Below are 22,314 nucleotides of genomic sequence, written 5' to 3'. Positions count from 1 at the left end.
CCCACTTGCTTCCTGTGCTCACTGGGAGCAAAGGCAGGGCCCCACTGGAACCCCTGCCGCGCCACCACCAGGGTGCTGGCTGTTGCTTCCTGCCCCCAGTGCCAGCACGCCCTGGGGAGGGGCCAGGCCCGCCCTGCTCTGATAAGGCGCCAGGGCTGGCCTCTGAAGGAAGCTCCACGGAGAGAGAGGAGAAGGAAGCACACAGTGGTCTGCAGGTGTGCGGGCTGCAGCCAGGAGCGGCTGACGCTCCGACCCCCACCTCCAGCCCCAGCCCCTTGCGGGGAAGGTAAGCCGGCCGGTGGCTGAAGACCCAAGGACCCTTCTCTTCCTCGCCCTCCGGCAGCCCCTCTGCCCAGCATGCCTCTCTCCATGTGGCAGCCTGGACTTTCCACTGCCCTAGAGAGGCTTTGGCTGGTTTGGGATGATGGAGCTGACCTTTGGGCCTGACTGGAACTATTTTCTGACCTGGGCTCACAACCGTTTCTAGGGTGGGCAGCTGCCAGTGTGGGCTTGGGCTGGGCCGTGGGCTGAGCAAGCTGACGGAGGTTGTGCTCAGCTCTGGCATCGAGCTGGGTGATGTCGAGTGAGGCCCTTCTTATTCTTACCGGGCCTCGTCTTCCCGTCTGCAAGAAGGGAGAGGGCTGGGCAACACAGACTCTGAAGGTCCCTTCAGCCCAATCATCTGTGACGGAGAGAGGGTCTGAGGCTCGCCTGCAACAACTCAGCTCCCAGCGTCTTGCTGCTGCCGTGGCATTCTGCCTTACGGGCTTGCTCCCTGGGCCCCCGCCTGTCCCGGGCATCACAGGCAGCCTACCAGGGCCCAGCTGCCCACCCTGCCTCCTTCCCACCCTCTCCCAGAGTTGCCGCAGCCATGGCGGGGATGAAGACAGCCACCGGGGACTACATCGACTCGTCCTGGGAGCTGCGGGTGTTTGTAGGAGAGGAGGACCCCGAGGCCGAGTCGGTCACCCTCCGGGTCACAGGGGAGTCACACATCGGTGGGGTGCTCCTGAAGATCGTGGAGGAGATCAGTGAGTGCCCACCACCCCCGTTGCCCACAGGGTCCCCTGGCACTTCCGGGCCAGCCCTGCTGCGTGGCCCTCGATAATGGAGTCACAGTGACTCAGGCACCAGCTTAATCATTTGGTTCCAAAAAAGACATTTCCCCAACTTCACTTCCCCTCCCTCCCACTGTCCTTCCTCCCTTCCTCCCGCTCCAACGGGTTCCACTAAGACCCCGAGGAGCAGACCTGGCCACGGTCCTCCGTTCACCCACTTCTGGGGCAGGAGAGGCCTTGCCTGGGCTGAGGCAGAGATCCCATTCTGGGGGTCGAGAGGAGCCCAGAGGGGGCTCCTGCTGACGTGGGGAGGGGCTCCCACACCCTCTCACTGGGCGGAAGGAAGCCCTCAGCAGGCTGGTGACAGGCCCAGCCTGGGTGAGAAGGCCCTGCCCCCACAGGAAGTTACAGCACAGCCGCCTCTGGTATCAGCCCTGGAGGGGAGCAGGGCCACTGACGCGGGGGCTTCTCATCGCCTTTCCCTGCTGGGGGTGCGGGCTGCCCCTTCCTGGGAGGGCGGCGGGCCCACTCTGATAGCCCGAGCCGGAAGGCAGGCCCGCGATAGTGCCAGCCTGGGTCCTGGGTCCCCCGGGGGTGGGGGTGAGTGGGCGGCCGGGAGGGAGGTCAGTGGCTTGTGGACAGCACGGGGCCGCAGGGCAGCCCGGCCACAGGGCTGAGGCGGTGAGGGAAGCCTCGAGAAGGCAGGGCCCAAGGAGGTTGTGAAAGCAGAAGTGGAGAGTAGAGGGTCCCTCAGGAGACCGGGTGTCAGACAGAGACTCAGGCAGGCTTGGCCGAACAGGGCGGAGAGGGTGACGACCGGGTGCTCCGGGAGAAGAGCCGGTTGGCCCCGGGACTTGGCCCACAGCAAAGCGCGAGGCCTGAACAAGGGGCCAGCCGGACCCACTCCTCCACCCGCTGCAGGGACCCCCGGGGTCAAGTCCCTCCAGCTCCTGTCCCCAGCCCCGAGCATACTGTTGTGCCCACCCCCCAGCTCCCACTCACTCCTTAGCACATCCGAGGTCGACTGATGGCCATGCTGGCTGGGCCAGCCCCTGATCTGGAGCGCAGCCGGGCAGGTGGGACCCACCCTTTAGCTGCCGACACAGGGCTGAGTGTTGGCTGCCGCACGGGGGAAGCCAGCACAGGGGCTGCGCCTAGCCCGGGACAGTATGAATCCTGAGAGGGGGCCGCAGCAGCGAGGAACAAGGCGACACGCTGGGGCGTGGGAGCGTGCGGTGCTGAATTGGAGCCTCTAGGCTGGGGAGGACTCCTGGAGTATGACAAGAAACGAGGCTGGCGTGAATGCCATAAGGCGTTTTGGACTCCATCCCGGAGGTGGAGGGCAGCTGTGCCGAAAGGTTTCCAGTGGGAGGCTGTCAGGCTAAGGCAGGCCCCTTGGGTCGGGTGACGATGGACAGGAGGTGAGTTTGGGGGAGGGCTGGCGTTGGTAAAATGTGGTGGCTAAAGTGAAAGGGAGGAAGCTCGGGCCTGGCAGGAGAGCCGTTGTCACCCAGCCCCCAGGGAGCTGCTGAGGGGAGGGGGCACCTCTGTCCAGTGTCAGGCAGAGCGCGGTGAAGTGGGGCACCTTGAGGGCTGGGACTAGGAGTCACCACATTTATAGTCCCAGAGCCGGGCACACGGGCTGGTGAAAAAAGGTTTCTGGAATGATTGAAGCCAGTGGACGTGCCCCTTAGCCAGTGGCTTGTGGGTTTCTGGCCTGGGGCTCACAGCAGGAAGATGAAGCCCTAGACTAGGTGAGACCCCGGGAAGAGGCCGTGGCTAAGGAGGGAGAAGAGGGTCCTCGGACTGAACCAACGGGCAAGCACGGGGGCAGGCCAGGAGAGGGGGCCAACGGGACAGAACAAGAGCAAAGGGTCAGGAGGAGACGGGGAGTGGGTGCCACAAAACCAAGAACAGAGGGAAGGCACAGAGGGCGACAGGGCAGGAGGAAGAGGGAGGGGGGTGGCGCAGAGGACGGGACCACTCCCCAGGAAGGGCTTTGACGCTAGTGGGCTCTGCTCTTCCACTGTGCTCACCCGGCACCAGTTCAGGCTCCTGAAGGGAAGACGGAGAGGAGAGCACGTGTCCTCCTTCACCAGCCGCATGACCTCGAAGTGCTCGCATTTCTATCCGAAGGCCCATGCGCCGTGTTGATGCGGCCGCACGCCTGTGTCACAGGCACCATGCACTCACCACGTGGCGGCAGGCACTGCGCAGTGTCCATTGCTGCTCGCATCTCAGGAACCAGAAAACTGAGGCCCAGAGAGGTTCAGGTCTTGGCCAAGGTCACAGAGCTAGTAACCACTAGATATTCATGGAGTGCCTGCTGCTGCGTGCCCGGCACAGCCCCAGGCCCTGCAGTTGCCTCTGGCTCCCAGGAATGCCAGAGAGAAGCCATGAAGCCAGGAACTGTGGGAGGATACAGGAGGTGCTGTACGGGAGAACCCAATGCACTGGAGTGTGTGAGATGGGAGCACGAAGATTCTGGGTTGGGGGCTCCCCTGGGAAGTGACTCCCCTCAGTAGCAACTGAGCCCAGGGAACAAGCAGGGTTAGCCAACAAAGAGCCGTTCTGCCATGACCTCAGTCCTAGCCCCCAAGCCAACCCCGCCTGGCCCTGCCCCTGGCCTGGGCAGCGGAGGGGCGGTCACCACCTCTGAATTCCAGCCTTGTGCTCAGCACTGGGGGCAGGGCCCTCCAAGGCTGACGTGGCCCCCCTTGCCTGTGGCCTCACAGAGCGGAAGCAGGACTGGTCAGACCATGCCATTTGGTGGGAACAGAAAAGACAATGGCTGCTGCAGACCCACTGGACCCTGGACAAATACGGGATCCTGGCGGACGCCCGCCTCTTCTTTGGGCCCCAGCACCGGCCTGTCATCCTGCGACTGCCCAATCGCCGTGCCCTGCGCCTCCGAGCCAGCTTCTCCCAGCCCCTCTTCCGGGCTGTGGCTGCCATCTGCCGGCTCCTCAGTGAGTCCCCGGCTGGTCCCCACTCTGCCCCCTGCGAGGGTCCTGCCAGGGGGCATGTTCCCTCCCTTTCCAGGCCCAGCTGTTGTCACCTCGACCTTGCTGAGCTGTTCCCCATCCGGCTCGTGGGGCTGTGTGCTGCCCCGAACTGCCCATGGGTGGGGCGGGAGGTCACAGGACAGAACCCCAGCCCCCGCTGAGACCTCTGCTCCTCTCAGGTATCCGGCACCCTGAGGAGATGTCTCTGCTCCGGGCTCCTGAGAAGAAGGAGAAGAAGAAGAAGGAAAAGGAGCCGGAGGAGGAGGTGTATGACTTGACCAAGGTCGTCCTGGCCGGGGGTGAGTGCAGGCGGGGCAGCCCAGGGGCGGCCACAAGGGCAGGCCCCGGAGGCCTGGGGTCGGGGCCGGGCCTGGTTGACCGTGACCCGCACTCCAGGCGTGGCACCTGTGTCGTTCCGGGGGATGCCAGCCCACTTCTCAGACAGTGCCCAGACCGAGGCCTGCTACCACATGCTGAGCCGGCCACTGGCACCGCCAGACCCCCTGCTGCTCCAGCGCCTGCCTCGGCCCAGCTCCCTCTTGGACAAGACCCAGCTCCACAGCAGGTGCCTCGCCTGCCGGGTCTTCACCTGCCCTTGTGCCTGAGCCCCTGCTCCCAGAGCCCACACCCTCCCCTGTGTCCTGCTCGTCCCAAACCCACGCCTGTCCCCAGGCCTTTCCTGCACGTGTGTGCTCGCCCCAGCCCCTGCCCAGCCCCCCAGCCCGCCCCACTGCCCCCGGCTCAGCCCTGACCCAGCCTCTGCCTGCGCTGCGGCCCAGGTGGCTGGACTCGTCGCGGTGCCTCATGCAGCAGGGTATCAAGGCGGGGGACATGCTCTGGCTGCGCTTCAAGTACTACAGCTTCTTCGACCTGGATCCCAAGGTGGGCTGCGTCAGGGAGAAGGGGTGTCTGGATCAGTGGGACACGGGGACCTTGCTTCGGGGGTCTGGGCTCTAGGAACGTTAGACACGTGTAGGGGTCCGTCCATCTGTCCATTTGTCCATCCACACCCGTTTATTAACTCCATCGACATGGTGCTGGGCCCCGGTTGATGGCAAGACCTGTTTCTCAAGGACCATCAGGGAGATAATGACCACAGCTCAGTGTAGACGGTTGTAGGTGCCCCTGGGAAGGCTGCTCAGGTGGGAGGCACCCACACCTGCACTCAGGGAAGGCTTCCTGGAGGCGGTGGCACTGGGACCTGCAGGGACTAGGGGCAGGTGAAAGACGAGGCTTTGCGGGTGGGCACCTGTGTGCCTCTCTCCCTCCCTGCCTGCCGTCCCCACCGGCAACCAACAGGCTCCATGAATCCATCTGGAAAACCTCCAGGTGCTCCCTCTACCTGTGGCCCCACTTCTCTGAACCGCCTTCACTGCAAAACTGCTAAGCGCCATTGTCTCTAGAACCCTGGGGTCCAGCGTCTTTGCTCCCCGCAAGCCTTTCCTGTGGGTGCCCCTCGACTCCCTCTCTCTCCTCAGCCAACTCTATCCCAGAGTCTTCTATCCTGGAGTCCCTGTCCTGCTGAGGCGACCATGCCTTCCATGCTATCTGTCCCCTGCTCACTTCCCGTCCACTTCTTTTTTTTTTGGCTACACCACGCGGCATACAAGATCAAACCTGCACCCGCTGCAATGGAAGTCTTAACCACTGGATGGCCAGGGAGGTTCGCCATCCGCTTCTTACTTGGCCACTTGGGATCCCCACGCGCACAAGGGTCTGCAGCTGCCTTGCCCAGGTTCCTCAGCCCTTCCTCCTGTCTCCACAGCCTCTGGGAGTTGCAGGCTCCAGGGCTCCATTCCCCAGCCTCCTTCTCTCTACCCTTTCTCCCAGGAAGCTCCAGCCTCCTGGATTTAAGGGTCATGTCTGTGCTCTTTATAGATTTACCACCTCCAGCCCAGACCTCCCTCCCCTGAGCTCTAGACTCTCACGTCCAAATGGCTGTCTCTGCTCTGGCACCTAACAGGCATCTCAGCTTCTGCCTGAAACAGAACTCTTTTTTTTTTTTGAAAGTAGCCTTCCACTAGGATAAGCCTACTTGTTTTGGACATAGTAACCTTTTAAAATTATTTATTTATTCATTTGTTTATTTATTTGCTGCATTGGGTCTTCGCTTTTGCCCGCAGGCTTTTCTCTAGTTGGGGCGAGCAGGGCTACTCTTCGTTGCGGTGTTCAGGCTTCTCATTGTGGTGGCTTCTCAAAGCACAGGTTCTAGGCGCACAGGCTTCAGTAGTTGCGGTGCATGGGCTCAGTAGTTGTGGCACGTGGGCTCAGTAGCTGTGGCACGCGGGCTCAGTAGTTGTGGCGCACGGACTTAGTTGCTCGGCCGCATGTGGGATCTTCCTGCACCGGGGATCGAAGCCGTGTCCCCTGCATTGGCAGGTGGATTCTTAACCACTGCGCCACCAGGGAAGTCCTGAAACAGAACTCTTGATTCCAAGTCTGCCCAGCACATCCTCCCACCATGGACTCATGGCAAAATTCCCACACTTACACTATTCTGGGTCTTTCCCTTTCCCTCTCATCTCATCCCTCCTTGTGCCCTGTTGATCCTTCCTTGAACTAAACATCCCAAACCACCCGTTCCTCTCCATCCCTTCATCTGTGCAGCGTCAGGCTCTCTCGTGTGAGTTGCTGCAGCCCCTCCTAATGGGCCTCTCTCCTCCTTTGGCCTCCCCAACCTCCACGCAGTATCTGGAATGAACGTTTACAGGTGCATTAGGTCCTGTAAATCCTGCTTAAAAGGCTCCTGTGGGTGCCTGTGGCCCAGGACCGTGCTGATCTGGCCCTGGCGCTGCCCACTCCCTCCCACCCGCCCAGCCCCCCTTTCCTCTCCGTCCACTTCCCCGTGCTCCTTCCTATCCTCCAGGCTGTTGTGCCCTTTTCCCTCCTTCCCTGCCTTCTTTTGTTTGTTGGTTTTTATTGAAGTATAGTTGATGAACAATATGATCTAAGTTACAGGTATACCATGTAGTGATTCACAATTTTTAAAGGTTATACTCCATTTATAGTTGTCATAGATTATTGGCTATGCTCCCTGTGTATTCCCTGCCTTCTTTTTATTTTTTAAATTTTTTAATTAATTTTTTTTTTTTTGGCTGTGCTGCGTGGCTTGCAGGATCCCCCACCGGGGATCAAACCTGGGTCCCTGGCAGTGAAAACACCGAGTCCTAAACCACTGGACCTCCAGGGAATTCCCATGCCTGCCTTCTTTTGGATTGAGTGGTTTTCATGATTCCATTTATCTCCTTTATAAGAGTGTATTATCTATGCTGCTTTTTTTTTTCTCTTTTTAGCAGTTGCTTTAGGGGTTATAATTACCATCCAGTGAAACATCACTTCACTGCAGTGTAAGAACCTTACAGTGGGATCCCCTCTTCCCCTCCCAGCCTCTGCGCTCTTGTTATCACACACTCCCCTTCTACATACGTCAAAGCCCACGATACATCGTCATCCTTGTTGCTGTTATTCTTATTTATTTATTTATTTTGCCGCGCCGCCCAGCTTGCAAGATCTTAGTTCCCTGACCAGGGATCGAACCCGTGCCCTTGGCAGTGAAAGCACGGAGTCCTAACCACTGGACTGCCAGGGAATTCCCTGTTGCTGTTATTATTATGATGATGGCTGTATTGAGAAATAATTCATTACCATATAATTTGCCCGTCTAAAGTGTAACAACTCAATGGTTTTTAGTATATTCACAGAGTTCTGCAACTATCACCACAATCAGCTTTAGAACATTTTCATCATCCCCAAAAGAAATCTCACGCCCATTAACAGTCACTCCTCACTTACCCCCCACCCCTCCTAGCCCCAGGCATCTACCAATCTCTTTCCTGACTCTACAGATTTGCCTGTTCTGGACATTTCATATATATGAAATCGTGCAACGTGTGGCCTTTTGTGGCTGGCTTCTTTCACTGAGCGTAATGTTTTCAAGGTTCATCCACGTTGTAGCCTGTCTCAGTGTTTCATTCCTTTTTATTGTAAAATTATATTTCATTGTACATATATGCCACACTTCATTTATCCATTCATCAGTTAATAGACATTTGTTTTACCCCCACTGGTTGGTTGTTATGAACAATCCTGCCATGAATATTCATGTACAAGTTTTTGAGTGGACATATATTTTCATTTCTCTTGGGTATATATCAATACCTAGGAGTAGAATTGTTGAGTCATCATCATGATTATTTTTACTTTAACCAGTCCATTATTTTTTTTAACGTCTTTATTAGAGTATAATTGCTTTACAATGGTGTGTTAGTTTCTGCTTTATAACAAAGTGAATCAGTTATGCATACAAATATGTCCCCATATCTCTTCCCTCTTGCGTCTCCCTCCCTCCCACCCTCCCTATCCCACCCCTCTAGGTGGTCGCAAAGCACGGAGCTGATCTCCCTGTGCTATGCGGCTGCTTCCCACTAGCTATCTATTTTACATTTGGTAGTGTATATATGTCCATGCCACTCTCTCACTTTGTCCCAGCTTACCCTTCCCCCTCCCCGTATCCTCAAGTCCATTCTCTAGTAGGTCTGCATCTTTATTGCCGTCTTGCCCCTAGGTTCTTCATGACTTTTTTTTTTTTTTTAGATTCCATATAAAAATACGGAACACTTCACGAATTTGCGTGTCATCCTTGCGCAGGGGCCATGCTAATCTTCTCTGTATCGTTCCAATTTTAGTATATGTGCTGCCAAAGCGAGTACGGTCCATTATTTTTTTATTACACTTTTAGTTTTGAGATAACTGTACATTCACAGACAGTTGTAAGAACTAATACATGACATCCCAGATACCTGGAGACTTGTTACCCAGTTTCCCCCAACGAGTATCACAACCAGGACCTTGACATGATACAGTCAAGACACAGAAAAGTTCCATCAGCCAATCGTCCTGCAAATGCATTTTTATAATATGGAAAGCAGTCTTTTCTCTCTGCCTACACACTCACCATTCCCTGCCGGGTCTTCACCTTCCTGTGTATAGATCTGGATTTCCAGCTGGTACCATCTTCTGTCTGCCTGAAGGACTTCCTTTAACATTTCTTGTCAAGCTGGTCTACTGGTGATGAATTCTTTCAGCTTTTGTATGTCTGTATAAGTCATTCTTTTGCCTTTGTTTTTTTTTTTTTTTTTTTTGTGGTACACGGGCCTCTCACTGTTGTGGCCTCTCCCGTTGCAGGGCACAGGGCCCAGCTGCTCTGCAGCATGTGGGATCCTCCCGGACCTGGGCACGAACCCGTGTCCCCTGCATTGGCAGACGGACTCCCAACCACTGCGCCACCAGGGAAGCCCTTGCCTTTGATTTTGAGAGATATTACTTGTTGTAGAATTCTTGGCTGACATTATTTTTTTCCTTAAAAATTCTGCCTCACAGTCTTGTGGCTTGTCTCTCTTTGTTTATCTGTATGAAACACACGTTTTTTTCTGACTGCTTTTATGATTTTCTCTTTATCACTGGTTTTAAACAATCTGATGATCACGTGCCTTGGTTCGCTTCAGGTTTCTCATGCTTGGGGTCCATTGAGCCTCCTCAATCTGAGTTTATAGTTTTCATCAACTTTGGAAAAATTTTGGCCTTTATTTTTTCAGGTATATTTTCTGCTCCCCCCTCTTTTATGGGATTCTGGTCACATGACTATTAGACTGCTTAAAATCATCCCACAGCTCACTGATGCTCTGTTCAGTGTTTTTTTCCCCAGTCTTATTTTTCCGTGTTTCATTTTGGATAGTTCTACCGCTCTATCCTCAAGTTTACTAATCTTTTCTTCTCCCGTGTCTAATATGTCATTAATACCCTGCCTAGAAGTTCAATTTTGACCTTTTTTAATATTTTCCATCTCTCCTTAACATGCTCATGCTTTTCTCTACCTTCTTGAACATACAGGATATATTTAAAATAATTTTTTTTAGTGTTTTTGTCTACTAATTCTATTATCTGTGTCGTTTCTGGATTTACTTTTATTGACTATTTATCTCCTAATTATGAATTGTATTTTTCTGCTTGTTCTCATGCCTGGAAATTTTTTTTGTTTTTTGGAAAATTTTTATTTGATGCCGGACACTACAAATCTTATGTTCTTGGGTCCTGGATTTTTTTTTTTTTTTTGGTAGTGCTTTAAATATCTTTAAACCTTGTTTTGAAGTTAAGACACTTGGAAACAGTTTGCTCCTTCTAAGGTTTGCTTTGAACATGAACTAATCATTATAATTTATAATAATTAAATAATAATTAATTAGATCAGAAAAAAGCATCTAAATTTTAATCTAGGGCTAATTTACCCCATTACTGTGGCAAGAGCCTTCTGAGTATTTTTTTTTTTTTTTTTTTTGCCACCCGGCTTGTGTGATCTTAGTTCCCTGACCAGGGATTGAACCTCGGCCCTTGGCAGTGGTCACCACTGGACCACCAGGGAATTCACGTGTTCTGAGTATTCTGATGTTATATATATGGTGAGGCTTCTCTAATCTGTGTTGGGAATATGAACTATTCCCACCCTCATGTGAGCTCTGGGAAGTGTTCCACCTGCTCCTTTTACTGTTTCTTTCTAGCCTTGAGTTATTTCCTTATACACGTGTGCTGATCGGTACCCAGCTAATGACTAAAGAGGAGCCCTCTGCTGATTTCCATCCAGAGTTTTCTATCTGTGCAGCTCTCTCCTCTGTAACACTCTGTCCTGTGAATTCTAGCTGCCTTGGACTCCCCAGATTCTCAACTGCACCTGCTCTCCTCAGGGAATATGCGGGGCTCCGTTTGGGGCCCTCCTCTTGGCTACAGCAGGCATGCTTGCTCCAGGCAGCAAGCGTGGGGCAACCTCACCATTCACTTGTTTTCCTTCTCTCAGGGATCCCTGTTCTGTGTGGTCTGTTGTCCAGTATCTAAAACCCGTTTGGTCTTTGTCGTTTTCTCTGTTTTAATTAAATTTTAGGGAATTCCCTGGAGGTCCAGTGGTTAGGGCTCTGTGCTCTCACTGCTGAGGGCCCAGGATCAATCTCTGGTTGGAGAAATAAGATCCCACAAACTGTGCGGCCAAAAGAAAAAAAAAAAGCTTAAATTTTATTTTTAATCAAAGTAACATATGGTGGCTTAAAGAGTTGAATAGTCCTAATAGTAATAACAACAATTTAAAAAAAAACAACAAAAAACAGCTCCTTACCCCACCTCTCTTTATCCCAGATTTCTGATCCCTACAGACTATAGGTTTTGACTCTGTAGCTTTTTATTCTAGTGTTTACATCTATATGACAAGCTTATGTATGTCTATTCCCTTGACTTTTTCATTTCACGCATAATCTATTCACTTTGTGTGAAAGGTGAAGATTTATCTGTCTTATGTCCTCCTTCCTTCTCCCACAACACACGCATCTCTTTGCATCTTTGCAGTTGACCTGTGTTGTAGCTTTTGGTTAAAACAACATGAGTGTGGCTGTAAATAGTAACACATATAAATAACGTTCTTAGCTAAGCCACAGAGTAACTATACTTCCTTTCTTGGTTTATTTCTTTTCTATTAATTGTCTGTCTGTGTACAGTTAGAAGAGAGACCCCAAAAGGCTATCTGCACACTCTCTGTGAGTCTGTGGCTTGCCATGGGGCATCTTCAGAGTGATGAGGTGGGATGTTCTATAACCAACATTGCAACCTAAGGACGATGCCCCTTTCAAAATGATCGATCACCTTAGGATATCAGTCAGTGTTATTTCCTGGTCAGAACCGTGGAATGGTAGCAGTCTAGACCCACTGCTTAACTGTTGTCCTTGAACTTCCCTTCACTATTTCCTGGGAATTCCTATATTGGATTTCTTGATTCCTGGATCTCTTGTGTTCCTTTTTCTTGACTGACTCCCTCATCTTGATGGAGCATATATTTCAATAGCTTCCCCTAAAATGGTAAAATAGTAATAGCTTCCCCTAAGTGGTTTGAAATCCTGTGTGTTTGAGAAGGTCTCTGTTCTACCCTCACTTGCATGATAGTTTGGCTAGGTACAGAATTCTAGGTTTGAAACATTTTCCTGCCAAATTTTGAAGCCACCTTCCCATTGTCCTCTAGTTTCCAGTGTTGCTGTTGGGGAGTCCAATGCATTTTTTATTTTCAATCCTTCCATGTGTGACCCTTTTAATTTTTCTTGAAAGGGGAGGGGAGGCCCCAGAAGCTTTAAGAACCTTCTTGGGAGTTGCCTGGTGGTCTAGTGGTTAGGATTCAGCACTTTCACTGCCCTGGCCTGGGTTCAATCCCTGGTAGGGGAACTGAGATCCTGCAAGGATTGTTTTTATTTTGGCTGCATTGGGTCTTCGTTGCTGCGTGCAGGCTTTCTCTAGTTGCAGCGAGCGGGGTCTACTCTTCGTTGTGGTGCACTTGCGCTAGGTGCCGGGGCTTCAGTAGTTGTGGCACACAGCCTCAGTAATTGTGGCCTGCGGGCTCTAGAGCATGCAGGCTTCAGTAGTTGTGGCATTTGGGCTCAGTAGTTGTGGCTCACGGGCTCTAGAGTGCAGGCTCAGTAGTTGTGGCACACGGGCTTAGTTGCTCCACGGCATGTGAGATCTTCCCGGACCAGGGCTCGAACCCGTGTACCCTGCATTGGCAGGTGGATTCTTTTTTTTTTTTTTTTTTTTCGGTACTCGGGCCTCTCACTGTTGTGGCCTCTCCCGTTGCGGGGCAACAGGCTCCGGACGCGCAGGCTCAGCGGCCATGGCTCACGGGCCCAGCCGCTCCGCGGCATGTGGGATCTTCCCGGACCGGGGCACGAACCCGTGTCCCCTGCATCGGCAGGCAGACTCTCAACCACTGCGCCACCAGGGAAGCCCAGCAGGTGGATTCTTAAACACTGCGCCACCAGGGAAGCCCTGATGTGCTTTTTATGTGGCTTTAATTTACATTTCCCCGATGACTAATCAAGTTGACAACTTTTTCGTGTGGCTATTAGCCATTTGGATATCCTCTTTTGTGAAGTTTCTTTCCAAAATTTTTGCCAGTTTTTATACTGAGTTGCTTGGCTGTTTCATATTGCTTTGTAGGAGTTCTTTATATATTCTGTACATGAGTACTTTGACAGATAAATATATTGTGAATATATTTTCCCACTCTGTGCTTTGCCTTTTCATTCTCTTGGTGGTTTATTTTGTTTTTTTTTTTTAATATTTATTGATTGATTGATTGATTGCTGTGTTGGGTCTTCGTTTCTGTGCGAGGGCTTTCTCTAGTTGCGGCAAGTGGGGGCCACTCTTCATCACGGTGCACGGGCCTCTCACTATCGCGGCCTCTCTTGTTGGGGAGCACAGGCTCCAGACGCGCAGGCTCAGTAATTGTGGCTCACGGGCCCAGTTGCTCTGCAGCATGTGGGATCTTCCCAGACCAGGGCTTGAACCCGTGTCCCCTGCACTGGCAGGCAGGCTCTCAACCACTGCGCCACCAGGGAAGCCCCTCTTAGTGGTTTATTTTGCTAAGCAGAAGCCCCTAATTTTAATATAATGTGAGTCGTATTTTTTCTTTTATGATTAATTTTTTGCACCCTGTTTAAGAAATCTTTTATTCTAAGATCACACAGATGTAGGCCTATTTTTCTCCAAAGACTTTATTGTTTTAACTTTGATATTTAGATCTTTTACCCAAATGGAATTGATATTTGTATGTAGTGTGAGGTAGGGATACAAAAACTTTATTAATTTTTAAATTAAAAAAAATGTACCATATGGGTATCCAATTGACCCAGGTCCATTTACTGAAAAGAGCATCCTTTCCCCAGTGATGGCAAGATCACCTTTGTCTTAAGTCAGGTGAACATACATGTGTGGGTCTCTCTCTGACTCTCTTTGATTACATTGATCAATTTGTCTCTCTTTGTGAATGTCATCCTGTCTTAATTACTATAACTTTATAATCACGTTCCTTTTATTTATATTTTATTTTTATAAAAAACTTATTTATTTATTTATTTTTGGCTGCATTGAGTCTTTTTTTTTTTAATTTTAAAATATTTATTTATTTATTTTTGGCTGCATTGAGTCTTTGTCACTTCGTGTGGGCTTTCTCTAGTTGTGGGGAGCGGGGTCTACTCTTTGTGTGGTGCATGGGTTTCTCATTGCGGTGGCTTCTCTTGTTGCAGAGCGCGGGCTCTAGGTGCACACTCTCAGTAGTTGTGGAGCACGGGCTTAGTTGCTCTGCAGCATGTGGGATCTTCCTGGACCAGGGCTCGAACCCGTGTCCCCTGCATTGGCAGGCAGATTTTTAACCACTGCGCCACCAGGGAAGCCCTGCATTGGGTCTTTGTTGCTGTGTGTGGGCTTTCTAAAGTTGAGGTGAGCAGGGGCTACTCTTCGTTGTGGTGTGTGGGCTTCCCATTGCGGAGGCTTCTCTTGTTGCGGAGCACAGGCTCTAGGCATGTGTGCTTCAGTAGTTGTGGCTCACGGACTCTAGAGCGTAGGCTTGGTAGTTGTGGCACACGGGCTGAGTTGCTATCTTCCAGGACCAGGGCTTGAACCTGTGTCACCTGCATTGGCAGGCGATTCTTAACCACTGCGCCACCAGGGCAGCCCCACATTCCTTTTAAAAATAGCGTCCTGTTCTTGTTTTATGAGTGCAGTATTTTGTCTCTGTAAGGATTCTGACTGGTGGTGTTTGAAGTTTTTTCTGCTCCCTACATTGTGTTTATTTCCTCCAAGCTCTTTTTTTCCCCTGACTATAGTTCATGGGTCTTTGTTGTTCATTCCAGCAGCTTTCCTAAAATGTGGGTAATCTCTGCCTGTCTTTTCATATTTAGAAGTAAGGCTCTAAGAAGCCAGTTGGAAACCCTAAGTAGATGAATAGGGCTTGGCATTTTAGGCCTCCTGGGGAAGATGGGGCAGGAATGCCACTTTCTGTGGGGGGTTTCTCTTTGGCTTCTCAGCAGTGAATGCTCTGATCTCCTGACTGGGGAATAGTAGGCTCATTGCCAATGTCTTTGGTGACAAGTGGGGAAGGGCTGGGGATGTCTCACCTTTCAACATGCCAACTATCCCTTAATTCAGCTGTTTTCAGCACAATGCGCCCCACACCCAGATGTACCAAATGCAGGGGTACCTCTGGCTCAGCATCTCGAGAGTAAACCTCTGGTTTCTACCTGGTGCCAGCCGGCTGTCACTTGGCTGCAGGGAGTGGGGAGGGAAGTGCTCTCTTTATAGACTTTCTGTGATCCTCACTTCAGCCCACCCTCGCCTCCCAGAGGATCCCAGACCTGAGCCTGTCCGCCATGTGAACTGGATGCCTTTGTTCAGATCTTAGTATTTTTGCTGTTTGCTTTCTGATCTTTTTTTTTTTTTAACATCTTTATTGGAGTATAATTGCTTTACAATATTGTGTTAGTTTCTGCTGTATAACAAAGTGAATCAGCTATATGTATACATATATCCCCATATGCCCTCCCTCTTGCATCTCCCTCCCACCCTCCCTATCTCACCCTTCTACGTGGTCACAAAATTCATTAGTGCGTTTGCCATAGAACAAGAGAGGGAAAAGGGTGTGAGATCCCAGCTCTCCTTCCCTGCAACTCAGTTCCTGTCCATGTTTTTGCTTGTTCATCTTCCAAAATTTTGTCGGTCTCTCTCACCAGCCGTAGTTGTCTCCCCTCTCTCTTCTCTGTCCTTTTGGGTTTACCCTTCTTATGCCTTTGCTATCAATTTTGGCAGGTTTCAGAGGGAGCGTGGGCTTGGTCTTCTGTGGGTAACTGGGATCCCCCTTTGAGTTCCTTCTCTCTGGAATGTTCTTCCTACCACTCTTCCCTTCAGTGGCTTGTCCATCCGCAGGTCTCAGTGCAGCCGCACCCCAGTTCCATTTTCTCTCATCACCATCAAACTTGTGGGCTTCCTGCCTGAGCACACAAGTGAGATGCCCTTTGGAAGCTACTTCCTTTCTCGCTTTGATTGTACTGTTGAATCACTTCACTTATTTACCGACTGGTTTACTTGGTCCCCATTGTCCATTCAGCAGCATGCAGGGCACACAGCAGACAAATACTCAATATCTGCACAGAGAGGTTTAGAGGGAAGGGGCTGCCGCTTTCCTGGGCAGATGGGGCTGGCAGGCTGGGATTGGGGTTGCGGAGCCACCAAATGAACCTGCACAGCACAGAGGGCAGGGCTGAGGCCTGAGGCTCGCAGGAGCTGGCTGCAGGGGGTGCTCAGGGCAGTTAGCACCGACCAACCCAGCCTCCCCTCCCACCGCTCCAGACAGACCCGGTGAGGCTGACGCAGCTGTACGAGCAGGCTCGGTGGGACCTGCTGCTGGAGGAGATTGACTGCACTGAGGAGGAGATGATGGTGTTTGCAGCCCTACAGGTGCCGGGCAGGCCTGGGAACCCCGGGTGGCTAGGTGCGCGCCAGGCCCAGGGCAGGGAGGGTGTTCCGGCGGGGGCCCACCTCCGGGGAAGCCCAGCTGAGGGCACTGTTGGGCTAAGGGGCTGCCCGCTCAGCCCTCCCTGGTCACGTGCTCCTCCCAGTACCACATCAACAAGCTGTCCCAGAGTGGGGAGGCGGACGAACCGCCTGGCACAGACCCGGGGCTGGATGACCTGGATGCAGCCCTGAGCAACCTGGAGGTGAAGCTGGAGGGGTCAGCGCGCACGGACGTGCTGGTGAGGAGGGGCCCCAGTCAGGGGTTGGGGTCAGGGTCAAGTGCAGGTACCAGCACCCCCCTGACTCCTCTCCTCCCCAGGACAGCCTCACCACCATCCCAGAACTCAAGGACCATCTCCGGATCTTCCGGTGAGTCTGGGCCCAGAATTGGCAGCCCTGCTGGAGGGGCCCAGGAGGGAGGGAGGGGGCCTGTCACGAACCTCCCACCTCACCCTCAGGCCCCGGAAGCTGACCCTGAAGGGGTACCGCCAGCACTGGGTAGTGTTCAAGGAGACCACGCTGTCCTACTACAAGAGCCAGGACGAGGCCCCCGGGGACCCCATTCAGCAGCTCAACCTCAAGGGTGAGTGAGGGCGGATTGGCCAGGAGAGGGACAAGGGCTGTGTGCTGGCCAGGTGAATGCTCTCACTTGTCTCCTCCTGGGGGCAGGGAAGATGCCCTCTGACCTGTGGCCACTGTGCAGGACTGGCCTTCACCCAGGGCCCTCTCAACAGGGCTCCCTCTCCCAGCCTAGCCCCCCCCCTTCTTCCTCCAGGCTGTGAAGTGGTCCCTGATGTCAACGTCTCAGGCCAGAAGTTTTGCATTAAACTCCTGGTGCCCTCCCCTGAGGGCATGAGTGAGATCTACCTGCGGTGCCAGGATGTGAGTGAGGGCTGGGCAGGGGCCAGGGCTGAGCCAGGCCAAGGGCAGGGGCTGAGCTAGAGCCTCGCCAGCCCCTCACCTCCCTCTCCCCCCCTCCCCCCCCAGGAGCAGCAGTACGCCCGCTGGATGGCCGGATGCCGACTGGCCTCCAAGGGCCGCACCATGGCGGACAGCAGCTACTCCAGCGAGGTGCAGGCCATCCTGGCTTTCCTCAGCCTGCAGCGGACAGGCGGCGGGGGCTCAGGCAACCACCCCCAGGGCCCTGATGCCTCCGCCGAGGGCCTCAACCCCTACGGGCTTGTCGCCCCCCGCTTCCAGCGAAAGTTCAAGGCCAAGCAGGTGCCAGAGGGAGTAGGTGGCGGGAATGGCCAGAGGGTTTACCGGCCACCCTTGGCCCTGGATGTCCACAGAGCCTTCCTGTGGAAACGCACACGCTCACTCGCTCCTTCTCCCACCTGTGTCCCTGAGACAGCGTGCTGCTCCCCACCCTCTGTGGGGGTGTCACGGTCCAGCTGCCCATGTCCACCTCAGGGCCCGGCTCAGCTCACATGTGCTGAACGGTGAGAGGGTGCACTCAGGTGGACCCACACTGGGCACTGGCCCTGCCCCAGGTTCAGCATCCTGTCTCCCTGATGGGGACAGGCAGGGGGTCTCAGGGACCTTGGCAGCCCCTCACCAGCGTTGTCCCGCAGCTCACTCCACGGATCCTGGAAGCCCACCAGAATGTGGCCCAACTCTCGCTGTCTGAGGCCCAGCTGCGCTTCATCCAGGCCTGGCAGTCCCTGCCTGACTTCGGCATCTCCTACGTGGTGGTCAGGTATGAGTACCACCCCGGTCCATTCTGCTAAGCACCATCTCTGAAGATGGTGAAGCCATCTGAAGCCTTCCTTCCCGTCCTCTGCGGGGAGACCTTACCGAGGGCAGCCTGCGTGCACCCGCTTCCATCCTGCAAACACAAGAGAGGGATCAGGCGGGGAGAGCAGGGGATCCCGCCCCGTCCCAGCTCTGCCGTACACCATTTCCTCTCTGGGCCTTGGGCAGCTGACCTGCAGGACAGGGCTGGGTGGCTGCTGTGTCAGGAAGTGCCCCTGTGACTGCCCCTATTCCAAGCCTGCAAAGATAGGAGCAAGTGGATGACGATGCTACAAAAAAAAGCTGCTGTCGAAAAGCACGGACTGATGCTGCTGAATGCTGTCATTGTGATTATAGTAATTAACCCCCATTTTCCAGATGAGCAACTTGAGACCCAGAAAACCTAAGAGATCTACTTGCCAGCTTGCTGCTGAGCTCTGCACCTGGCTGTCTGGGAGGGCTCCGGGGCCACGAAGGGTGGGGCCCCAGCTCACACTCTCCCCTTGGGCACCAGGTTCAAGGGCAGCAGAAAAGACGAGATTCTGGGCATCGCCAACAACCGACTGATCCGCATCGACTTGGCCGTGGGCGACGTGGTCAAGACCTGGCGCTTCAGCAACATGCGCCAGTGGAATGTCAACTGGGACATCCGGCAGGTGGGCCGGGAGTGAGGGTGGGGGAGGGACACGGGCTGGGCCAGACCCAACCAGGGCAGGGCTGCTCCCTCATCCCACCCCCGACCAGCCCTCTGACTGCCCACCCCACAGGTAGCCATTGAGTTTGACGAGCACATCAACGTGGCTTTCAGCTGCGTATCTGCCAGCTGCCGCATCGTGCATGAGTACATTGGGGGCTACATCTTCCTGTCAACGCGGGAGCGGGCCCGCGGGGAGGAGCTGGACGAGGACCTCTTCCTGCAGCTCACAGGAGGCCACGAGGCCTTCTGAAGCCTGTCTTACTGCCCCCGCCCCACTCACCACCTTCCATGACCGCTCCAAAGCCCACACCCATTAGGATTCACTGCCCACATCCTCTCCAGACGTGCACTGACCGAGCTGGGCACATTCACCCACTGTCACTGGCCTTGTGTAGACCAGGGACCTGGCTGGGCCAGACTCTGCCATCCCGCAGGCTAGGGAGAGGGGGCTCTAGTTTGTACAGCACCCGCCCTTCCCTGTTTGAGTGACCAAGACCAACACCCCTGACCTAGCTGTAGTCCCTGAGCACATGAGGAAGACTGGCTACAGCTACAGGATGATGACTCATAGGTTCAAACTGGAGTTTCTCTTTTGTTATCTTTTTACATTAAAAAAAATATTTTATTGTTGGGTCATCCTTCTTCCTCTGGAGCTGTGCTTGGGGTCACTCTGACACTCTGTTTCTTCATTACCAGCCAAGGAGAGGGGCTTTCCTGAGAGAGAAAAGAGTTGGTTAGAGAAGGGAGAACTAAGTCAGTCTGGGGTTGGGAGCTGGGAAAGAGGTGAGGGCAGAGGGCACAGGCTTCAGGCACAAAGAATAGTGGTGAGGTGGTGGTTCTTACGGGTGGGGCGTAGCTGCAGGGCCTCCTTGAAATACTTGGGAGGCAGGACGCCATCAGCGTTCCCTGGAGTCAGGATCACCCCATTAGCAGAGCGGAAGAAGGGGATTCCATCTGCAGACAGAGCCAGAGATGTGACTCATGCCCTCTCTGAAGGCCTGGGGCAATACCTGCTGTGTCCAGACTCACCTGCCAGGGCCAGGGGCCCGTTGATGAACACAGCCACTTCGCAATTTGGCCGCATGCCTGAGTAGACAATTGGAGCTGCGGTCTGGGGCGTCTGGATTGTGGTTATCAAACCTGGGTGGGCTGGGGTCCTGAGCTCACTACGGTGCGGGTGGGGGGTTGCTCCTGCATGCAGGGCTTGGGCTGCCCCTGGACAAGAGGCTATGACCCTTGGAGGAGGACCTGGGAGCACAGAATGGATGGGAGTAGCTTGGGGGGGCACTGACCACTGATGACACCAGGGTCCCCAAGCAGTCCCGCGGCCAGGTGGATGTGCGTCCTCCCCTGGCAGGATAGGCCCTTGAGCAGGATGGATGGCCAGTGCTGCCAGAATGTGCCATGGACGAGCACCAGGGGCAGGGCCTGTGGGGTCTCCAGGGGAATCAGCTCCAACTCAGGTACCTGGGATGGATGGGGAATGGGCAGCAGTGAGACCCCCTCACAGACAGGGGTCTCACATGGCTCTCCCACTTGTCCCCTTAGCTCCCACCTTCAGGGAGTGACCCTGATTGGCCCGGATGAGAGGGCCGGTGCCGGGGTCCCCTGGCTGCAGGGCGAACCGCTGCTTCCCATTGGTGTCCACCACACGCTGCACATCTTCAACTGAGAAGCTGCAGAACTGGGGCAGCTGCAGGAGGGTGTCCAGGGGCACAAAACCATCTGTGGGCAGGTAGAGTGGTCAGGAGCTGAACTTGCTCTGGCCTGGGCCCCAGTTAACAGGGGAAGCCACAGGCAACGAGAACAGAGTCTGTATGACCTTTAGAAAGTCTCCCCTGGGACTTCCCTGGTGGCACAGTGGTTAAGAATCCGCCTGCCAATGCAGGGGACACAGGTTCGAGCCCTGATCCAGGAAGATCCCACATGCCGCAGAGCAACTAAGCCCGTGTGCCACAACTCCTGAGCCTGCGCTCTAGAGTCCACGAGCCACAACTACTGAAGCCTGCACTCCTAGAGCCCGTGCTCCACAACAAGAGAAGCCACTGCAATGAGAAGCCCGCGCACTGCAACAAAGAATAGCCCCCACTCGCCGCAACTAGAGAAGCCCGTGCGCATCAACGAAGACCAAAGGCAGCCAAAAGTTTAAAAATTAATTAAGTAATTAAAAAAAAAAAAGAAAGGCTCCCCTTTCTGAGCCTCAGTTTCTCAACTTATATGGGAATAGGATCTGCCTCATGGAGGGTCACAAAGATCAAGTGACCCTTTTGAGCACAGTACCCAGCCCAGAGCGGACACTCAGTAAACATCAGTTACCCCAACACCCTCACAGTGCCCAGTCTTGGGATAAGTGTTTATTGGGCCACTGGGCTGGAGGTATCACCAGGCCTGGCCCAGACAGAGGCTCCTCTCCCAGTCTGCCCTGGACATTATACTGGGCTCTGGGCCTCGGTCTTCCCTATACACGGAAGGGATGTACCTTCTGTGCTGTTCTCATAGGACTGCGGTGGGAGCCATGAGGGAAGGCAGTCACAGACAGGCTCACACTGCTCCCTGGGCTCCAACCACTCCTGGGCCCAGCCTCTAAGATGCTCACTTACCGGGCCCCATGGGAAGCCCCAGCTTCAGGGCCCCGTGGCGCAGGGCATAGGACAGAGCTTTGGACAGTTGTACATCCCGGTCCTGAAAGAGCCCAGAGGCGGCCGTTAGTCCCCGTGGTGACCCTGCCCTGCTGAACTCAGTGATCTGCTGTAGGAGACCAGAGGGAGAGGAGTCCCTGTGCTCCCCGGGAACAGCACAATCCATCCGCCCCCACTCCCACCCGACCAGCATTTCCCAGGGAGCAGGACCCCCTCCCCTGCCCTCCCACATTGGGAGCAGGGGTGAGGGTGGAGGGGGCGCACCTGTTCCCGGGGTCTGTGAGCCCTTCTACCCTTGGGCCCTGCTGCTTCCTGCCTCCTTCCTCTAGAGGCGTTCATGGCCAAGACCTGTGGGGAGCAGTGAAATGTGGAGACTGTTAAGGACCTTCCCATGTCCCCACGATGCCCAGAAAGTCACAAAGCCTCGGGATGTGAGAGCTGGGAGGGAGATATTCAGATTTCTAAATTCACTTCCCACCCCTAACTCCCTGGTGCAGATAGGGAAACTGAGGCCCAGCAAGACTTGCCCAAGGTGACACTCTGTCAGCCACAGGGCCCAGGGAAGTCAAGCCCCTGCGACCCAGGCTCCTGGTCTGCCCCGCAAAGCGGGCCTGGGGAGGCGGGGCCGGCAACCAGGCTAACGGGGCAAAAATGTCTGGGCCGGCCAGAGGAACAGAGCCGGGACAGACGGGAAGGCTCACCGACTCCGGGGGCCGGGCAGCTGACCCGGACGGGCCCGTCAGCTGACCCCGACGGGCCCTGAGCGCCAGGACCGGCCAATGAGAAGCCGAGGAAGAAGGGGGCGGGTACTT

At 54.2% G+C, this 22,314-nt stretch overlaps 2 protein-coding genes and 1 non-coding gene across 4 annotated transcripts; 1 reads left to right on the top strand and 2 right to left on the bottom strand.

Annotated features, from left to right (window-relative positions):
* The first annotated feature begins 158 nt into the window (after nt 1-158).
* On the top strand, nt 159-19,499 carry FERMT3 (FERM domain containing kindlin 3). Its single transcript, XM_067748576.1, has 15 exons — nt 159-286; nt 859-1,031; nt 3,794-4,027; nt 4,243-4,362; nt 4,460-4,628; nt 4,843-4,945; nt 16,268-16,375; nt 16,537-16,671; nt 16,752-16,801; nt 16,891-17,015; nt 17,208-17,314; nt 17,420-17,653; nt 18,007-18,131; nt 18,681-18,822; nt 18,934-19,499. Exons 2-15 carry the CDS (start codon nt 872-874, stop codon nt 19,111-19,113), a joined length of 1,992 nt encoding a protein of 663 aa, XP_067604677.1. The 5' UTR covers nt 159-286; nt 859-871; the 3' UTR covers nt 19,114-19,499.
* LOC137231384 (U6 spliceosomal RNA) lies at nt 8,666-8,772 on the bottom strand. The gene has a single exon (XR_010946506.1). It is a non-coding gene; the product is annotated as a U6 spliceosomal RNA (small nuclear RNA).
* TRPT1 (tRNA phosphotransferase 1) lies at nt 19,436-22,311 on the bottom strand. 2 transcript variants are annotated; one of them, XM_067748590.1, is made up of 8 exons: nt 22,204-22,311; nt 21,767-21,850; nt 21,464-21,545; nt 20,419-20,588; nt 20,156-20,330; nt 19,893-19,949; nt 19,707-19,817; nt 19,436-19,577 (listed from the first exon to the last, which is right to left on the bottom strand). In XM_067748590.1, the coding sequence occupies exons 2-8, from the start codon at nt 21,839-21,841 to the stop codon at nt 19,486-19,488; spliced, it is 762 nt and encodes a 253-aa protein (XP_067604691.1). In that variant the 5' UTR covers nt 21,842-21,850; nt 22,204-22,311; the 3' UTR covers nt 19,436-19,485. The 2 variants fall into 2 exon arrangements, with proteins under 2 accessions (XP_067604691.1, XP_067604690.1); XM_067748589.1 differs by lacking the exon at nt 22,204-22,311 and adding an exon at nt 22,030-22,197.
* Between the last annotated feature and the right edge of the window lie 3 nt (nt 22,312-22,314).

This window comes from Pseudorca crassidens, chromosome 9 (assembly GCF_039906515.1).
Source record: "Pseudorca crassidens isolate mPseCra1 chromosome 9, mPseCra1.hap1, whole genome shotgun sequence".
Taxonomy (NCBI): Eukaryota; Metazoa; Chordata; class Mammalia; order Artiodactyla; family Delphinidae; genus Pseudorca; species Pseudorca crassidens.
The sequence above is the reverse complement of the archived record's forward strand: the minus strand, read 5'-3'. Positions and strand labels throughout refer to the sequence as shown.